The sequence below is a fragment of the Notechis scutatus genome, chromosome 1 (genome assembly GCF_049901735.1).
Source record: "Notechis scutatus isolate UNSWTSFEM ecotype Mainland chromosome 1, rNotScu1.2, whole genome shotgun sequence".
Classification (NCBI taxonomy): domain Eukaryota; kingdom Metazoa; phylum Chordata; class Lepidosauria; order Squamata; family Elapidae; genus Notechis; species Notechis scutatus.
In genome coordinates this window covers 336,702,070-336,709,026 of record NC_142009.1, presented here as the reverse complement: position 1 = coordinate 336,709,026, position 6,957 = coordinate 336,702,070, and the positions used below count along the sequence as shown (strand labels likewise).

General features: G+C 50.0%; 1 protein-coding gene and 1 long non-coding RNA gene across 2 annotated transcripts in view; both read right to left on the bottom strand.

Moving 5' to 3' along the window:
* Positions 1-1,008: 1,008 nt before the first annotated feature.
* LOC148133571 (uncharacterized) lies at positions 1,009-1,285 on the bottom strand. Its single transcript, XR_015746839.1, has 2 exons — positions 1,158-1,285; positions 1,009-1,110 (listed from the first exon to the last, which is right to left on the bottom strand). It is a non-coding gene; the product is annotated as an uncharacterized LOC148133571 (long non-coding RNA).
* An 891-nt stretch (positions 1,286-2,176) lies between these two features.
* MAP2K2 (mitogen-activated protein kinase kinase 2) overlaps positions 2,177-6,957 on the bottom strand; it is a 44,457-nt gene continuing 39,676 nt past the window's right edge. Inside the window, exon 11 of the mRNA XM_087952076.1 lies at positions 2,177-4,455. Within this exon, the coding sequence (XP_087808202.1) occupies positions 4,345-4,455 (111 nt within the window). The 3' untranslated portion in view covers positions 2,177-4,344. The remainder of the gene's footprint in view (positions 4,456-6,957) is intronic.

Genomic DNA, 6,957 nt, shown 5'->3' with positions numbered 1-6,957 from the left:
AATGAAAGCCTCCAGAATCGTGCACAAAGCCCCCTCTCCCCCCGGCTCCAGGCACTCTCAGCCGCACTAAAGCAGAATGGCAGCAATGTGTCCAGAGGCCTTTGAAGCATTCAAATACAGCAGGTCTCCAAACTGGGCCACTTTTGAGACTGGCAGACTTCAACTCCTAGAATTCAACTCCCAGGGAGTCTTAAAAGTGCCCCAAGTTTGGGGACACCTGCAATAGAGTAATTCCGGCTTTAAAATGAAGGCCTTTGAATGATTGACTTAAAGAGCCTTTTTTTAAAAAACACAATACAATCATTTTTTTACTTGCAACACCCAGCATATCTGAAACTCAACCAGCAGCACAGGATGGACCAATGACCAAGGAGAAATGTGAATTCCCCCCCCTCCCTCCACCTCAGGCTTAAATTGTTCCACTCCGCTCTGAGTAACTGCTAGCTGTTGCATCCTTTCTCCTCAAATTTTCTAGCCAGCCCACTGCCTACTCCTCGCTCCTTCGTTCCTCCAATAAAACCAATTGAAAGGGAGTGAAAAAGAGAAAAGAGACTGTTGGGTTCTCATGGACAGGGAAGTTCAGAGATGTAGCAGAACTGGGGAGAAATTCAAAGGAGGAGCAGCAGTGGTCCTAGCATTTCTTCTCCATCAGAAGACATCCCTGAGAGGTCCTCTCCCTCGTCTCAAAAATAAGGAAGGCTGCAGACCCCATCAGAAAAAGCTGCAACCCGAGCGCCAACCAATTAAAAAAAAAACCCTTCCTCGCCTTGAATTTCCTGAGCAAAGACAATGAGAAACTATCTGTTGAGAACTTCACACCGGCGAAAGGAAGGGCATCTGGCCAGTAAATACTCCGCTCCATTCAGCTGCCCCGACTCCACCCCAATGCAAGGGATTACAGGGTCATTAAAAGACAAAGAAAAAAAGGGGGGGGAAAGATGACGCAAGAAGATCCTACAGATTTGACTTCCTGGAGCTGTGAGGGCTCCATCACTGGAGGGTTAAAAAAAAAAAAAGCCAGACCGGACAACCGTTTGACAGGGATGGTATAAGATCTCCTGCCTTGAGCAGGGGGTTGGCTAGAAGACCTCTGGGTCCCTTCCAATCCTACTACTCAGCTAGTTTTGGGGATATGGGGGATCCAGCTGCACTTTTACAGATGCCAGCCGTCCGTATTCATGGGGCCTAATAGGAAAGTCTTGCGGAAGAGAACACGTCCATTTGGCTACAAATTTGGCAAAAGAACGTGCTTGAATAGTCTGTGGTCTTCTGTAAGACTTGGGTGGGAGGAGGAGAGAGAGGACGGGAGTCTGTGGGAGCCACACCCGAAACATACGGACAGCGGAATGGTTGTGCCGAAGGCATCCGACTGGAGAAAGCCACTGGTCAGAACAGCTTCCGTTTTTGACTTCCTTGGGGGCTGCCATTTTAGGATGGCAGGAGATGAAGTTGGGTGAGGTGGCTCCACATGCAACAGAGATGGCTTCAGCAAGCAGGAGGCTCGAGTATCCGAGGTGCAGACCCTTTGCAAGCAGCGGGGCTCCTAGTTAGCCAGCCAGCCAGCCAGCCAGCCGATCAATAGGCCACAGAGGATGGCGCTGGCTGGCTGAGGCCCTTGCCGAGATCTCCTCCCCACTGGAGGTTCGAGTGACCAATGGATCAAGGAAAGAAGATTCATTTCCAAGGGGCCATGAAGGGAGGGGCGAACCTTTCAAGGAGGCGAGGGCTGCAGCATGTATTGTTCCCCTCCGATAAAAACACCACCCTGTTCTTGGTCCTGCAGGACTGTAACCGGGTTTTTGGAACCAACATGTCCATGTTGTGAACCAAAGCATGCATTTAGCCCATGTGGAAATTTTCAGAAGAGGGAGAGAGAGAAAAAGAAAAAGGGGGGGGAGGAGGAGAGGAGAGAAGGGAGGGGAGAAAGGAATGAAAGAAGGAAAGATGAAGAGGAAGAAAGGAAATGGAAAGAAAGGGATAAAGAGGGAAAGGAAGGAAGGAAAATGGAAGTAGGGAGGAAGATAGAAAGACAGGAAGGATAAACGGATGAGAGGGGGAAGAAGGAAATGGAAGGAAGGAGAAAGAGAAAGAAATAGATTGGATGGATGATTGGATGGGAAGGAAAGAAGATGGAAGTAGGAAGGAAGATGGAAAGGCGGGAAGGATAAACAGGAGAGGGAGAGGAAAGGGAAGGAGGGAAGAAAGGAAAAGACAGATAGGATGGATGGGGAGGGAGGGAGCCCCATCGTGGCCCAGCCAATGAATCTCTTCGTCCTTCTCCTCCTCCTCCTCCCCCCTTCGTCCTCTGCAGTGGCTGCCTTTCCTCAAGAGCCAGGGAGGCCGAGGGCTGCTGCCGCCTCACCCAGAAGAGCCCCAGGTGTGCAGCCCAACCGCTATGATGCCACCGCGGCCTCCTGGGACAGCAGGGCAGAAGCAGCAGAGCCCAGAGAAAGGAAAACAGAAGAAGCCGGGCGAGCCTTCAGGGGGAAAAACCGGAGCGATGTCACCCTGGCTGTATCCAAGCAGCGAAACACGGGAGGGGGAGAAGGGACGGCCAAGGCCAGAGGCGGCTGCTGGCATTCACAGCCCTGGGGGGGCTGACAACCGGTCCTCGCATTTACAACCGTCGCAGAACCACGAACCGACAGCTAAAGCTATTTCCCCCCCCACTCTCTGCCACAATCCAGCATTCTGTAATGGCTTCAAACCCATCGTGTCCCCCAAAGCCTTGGACGGAGAAGGTCCTTCAAGCGTGGCCCCTGCCTGCCTCTTCACCACCCCCACCCCCAGACCCAATTCCTGCCCACCCCCCTTCAGAGGAAAGTCCCAGAACAAAACCAAAGGCAGGCAGGCAAGCCGACCAGAAGAGGAGAGGAGAGGAGAGAGAGGATGGTCACAGGAAGGAGTTGAGAGCTTGACCAGAGACGCGTTTCCTTCACCGGGCTGGTTCTTTTTCTATCTGCTCCCCAACAGCTTCCAGGAAGTGAACAGGCCACGGGACCTTCCGCTCCTGGGCCATGGGTGCAAGAGGCAACTCCCCCATAGCCGCCCAGTGGGCTAATCTGCCCGCTTTGCCCTACCTGCCCCAGGCAGTGAGGTGTCTGCCCATCAGCAAAGGTCCACCCTTAGATTCGCCTACAGAAAAGGAGAGCGAGAAAGGGAAAGGGAGAAACAGAAATGGGAAGGAAGGAAGGAAGGAAGGAAGGAAGGAAGGAAGGAAGGAAGGAAGGAAGGAAGGAAGGAAGGAAGGAAGGAAGGAAGGAAGGAAGGAAGGAAGGAAGGAAGGAAAGAAAAGAAAGAAAGAAAGAAAGAAAGAAAGAAAGAAAGAAAGAAAGAAAGAAAGAAAGAAAGAAAGAAAGAAGAGAAAGGAAGGAAGGAAGGAAGGAAGGAAGGAAGGAAGGAAGGAAGGAAGGAAACAGAAAGAAAAAAAGATGATAGATAGATAGATAGATAGATAGATAGATAGATAGATAGATAGATAGATAAGGGGAAAAAAAAAACAAAATAACAGAGTTGGAAGAGAACTTGGAGATCTTAGTCCAACGCCCTGCTCAAGCAGGAAACCCTATACCATTTTGGATGAATGGTGGTCCAAAAAGAAAGAGAGAGGAAAAGAGAAGGAGAAAGAGAGATAGAGAAGGAGGGAGGAAGATGAAAGGATAAATGGATGGGAGGGAGAGAAAGAAAACGGAAAGAGGGAGAAAGGAAAAGATGGATGGATGGAAAGGAAGGACAGACGGACAGACAGATGGACTGGAGAGGACGGAGGCAAGGGGGCTGAAAACAGAGGGGGGCCATCCTGGCCCAGCCAATTGACCTTGTAGTCCTTCTCCTCCCCCCCCTCCCCTCAGCAGTGGCTGCAGAGGAAGGAAGGAAAAGAGAGAGAGGCAGCCAGCCTATCCTGATCGCTCTGTCCTCTTATCACCTCCACAAACCAAACAGCAGCTGGGCCAGCCCTACCCACCAAAGCCGAGAGAGCTGCGGAGAGCGAGGGATTCTCCCACTGCAGGAAGAGAAACCAAACCAAACCCAAGAACAGGAACAGGGGGAGGAAGCCGGGGTGTGTGTGTGTGTGTGTGTGTGTGTGTGTGTGTGTGTGTGGGAGAGAGAGAGAGAGAGAGAGAGAGAGAGAGAGAGAGAGAGAGAGAGAGAGAGAGTCTCTTTCTTGGCAACCCTCCTGCCTGGCTTGTTCCGGGTGCAAAAACGGAGGGTGGAGAGGCAAGGGGCGTCTGTCTTCCTTCTGCCGGGAGGGCAGCGAACGGCAGCAGACAAGCAGGTGCACGAGGGAGAGAGATGGAGGGAGGGAGGGAGGGAGAAAGGAGGGCAAGGCAGCTGGCGTGGCGGTCACATGGCCGTGCGGGTGGGGGTGCTGGGCTGCTTCAACCGCAGCGTCTTGCATAGCCAGCCGGCAAAATCCACCTCTTCCACCTCGGCGCGCTTGATGAAGGTGTGATTCTGGAAAGCAAACGGTAGAAGGGGGGGGGAGAAAGTAAGTTAGCTAGCAGCATAGATGTTGTTGTACGGACAGGAAGTGGTGGCCTCGCAGAGGGCGGGGGAAACCAGGTCAGGAGTCAGTGGGAAGCCACCGGGGCCGTATTTTCGAGCCTTTTTGTGAAAGGTGTGGAGGAGAGGTATCCATGCATGGCCCCTTTAAGACTTGTGGACTTCAACTCCCAGAATTCCGCTGGCTGGGGAATTCTGGGAGTTGAAGTCCACAAGTCTTAAAGGGGCCACGCTTGGAGACCCACCGGGTGTGGGGCTTTTGAAAAAGGACACAAAGAATGTCCGTCGCAGTACAGGTTATCCTCAATTTACAACTGATCGTCTGAAGTTACAAAAAAAAAAAAAACAACTACTACTAACGGCCAGCCCTTGCACTTATGACCAACCACAGGATTATCAACAAAATTTAGAGGCTTGGCAAAGTGGTGTGTGTGTGTGTGTGTGTTTACAGCAGGTGCAGCGTCCCAGGATTGTGTGATGGTTCTGTGACCTTCCCAGCTGGCTCCCGACAATGGGACAATCTGGACTCGCTTTAACGACCATGCAATTCACTTAACAACAACACTGATTTTCTTAACCATGGTGGCAAAAAAATAAAAAGTCCCTTTTTTTCCCCAAGAGGCAACGGGAGTTTCTTTTTGGGTTCTTTTTCCTCTGAAAAGGTTTCGCTTCTCATCCGAGAAGTTTCTTCAGGACTGAAGAAGAAGAAAAAAAACTTCTTGGATGAGAAGCGAAACTTTTTCAAAGTAGTAAACCAAAAAAAAAAAAAAGACCACTTGTCCTTTTGGTAAAAGCACTTTTGTGACAACTGTGGCCTAGATGACGGAGAGTCTCCGTACAGACGAGCAAAAAAGATTGTAAAATCAGCAGTCACTCATTGAATCTGAGTGCAGAGAAGAGCAACCTACAGGGGACTGGAGGCTAAAACACACGAAAGAACAGTTGCTGGAATGGGGGGGGGGATGTCTAGTTTAATGACAAGAAGAACCAGCGGAGACACGATTAGCCGTGTTACAGTGTCTCAGGGGCTGCCCCAAAGAAGAGGGAGTCAAGCTATTCTCCAAAGCACCTGAAGGCAGGACAAGACGCAATGGGTAGAAACTCACCACGGAGAGAAGCAACCTGGAATTAAGGAGAAACTTCCCAATAGGGAGGACAATTAACCAGTGGAACTGCTTGTCACCAGAAGTTGTGGATGCTCCATCACTGGAGGCTTTTTAAGAGAGACTGGACAGCCAGTTGTCTGGAATGGTATAGGGGTCTCCTGCTTGAGCAGGGGGCTGGACTAGAAGACCTCTAAGGTCCCTTCCAACTCTTGTTATTCTATTTCAGTCTAACCACCATGGCTTTGCCATGGAAATTCTGGTCCCAACTGTAGTCTAAGTAGAGGGCCATCTGTACATTTTGGGGAGTCCTGTCTAGATTGTGGGTCCACAAAACCAATGAGGAGTCTGTGGCCTTACAGCACAACAACCACACTTGGCATTGGAAGAGACACGGGGTTCTTTGACCTTAATGCCAACCAGGATCAAGTAGCAAAAGGCAAATTTTAATTTCCTCTATTTAAAAATAATAATAATAATAATGGGGAGGGCTTCAAGAGGAATAAAAAATGGACATTTGAATTAATTATTTTTTTTTTAACTCCTTAAAATTCCACACACGCATTGACACATCTTGAACGTACAGGTCGGCCTCGGCTTACGACTGTTGGTTTAGTGACTGCTCCAAGTTACGACACCACTGAAAAGTGACTTACGGCTTAATGTTTTTCACACTTACGACCTTTTGTAGCATCCCTTTGTGATCAAAATTCAAGCGCTTGGCAACCGGTTCAAACTTATGACCGTTGCTGAGGTCAAATGATCCCCTTTTCTGAGAAGCAAAGCCAAGGGGGTGGGGAGCCAGATTCATTTAACAACCGGCTTACTAATTTATCAATGGCGGCGACTCGCTCAACAACAGTGGCAAGAAAGGTCATAAAAAATGGGGGCCAAACTCACTTAACAAAAGGTCTCCCACTTAAGAGCAGAAATCTGGGGCTCAATTGGTGGTCTTAAGTCAGGGACTGCCTGTATTTTCATTTAGGGTGGAATCCTGCCCAAGTTTTATTCCCTCCCCCCCAGTCATTAATCTGGTTCTCTTTTGATAGTTTGTCAACGGAGGGTTTGGCTAGGAGTGGAAATCCCCCAACTCGAAGGCCTCTTAAAAGAGCCAGCCGCTCTGTCAAACTTCTGCTCCTCGTACATCGCGGAGACCCCTCCTTCGATGCACACGTGGCTTCAGAAGGAACTCAAACCCACTCTGCTGTTTTGCATCACGTTGTGTGGTATCACAGGTGCTTATTCACGACTTGGTGGCTCTCCGGACCGATATTTGGAGTAAGAAATGCAAGTGGAGAAGGGGGGGGGAAAGTGAGCGGGGGAGATTATCTCAGCAGCGCAGAGCTGGATA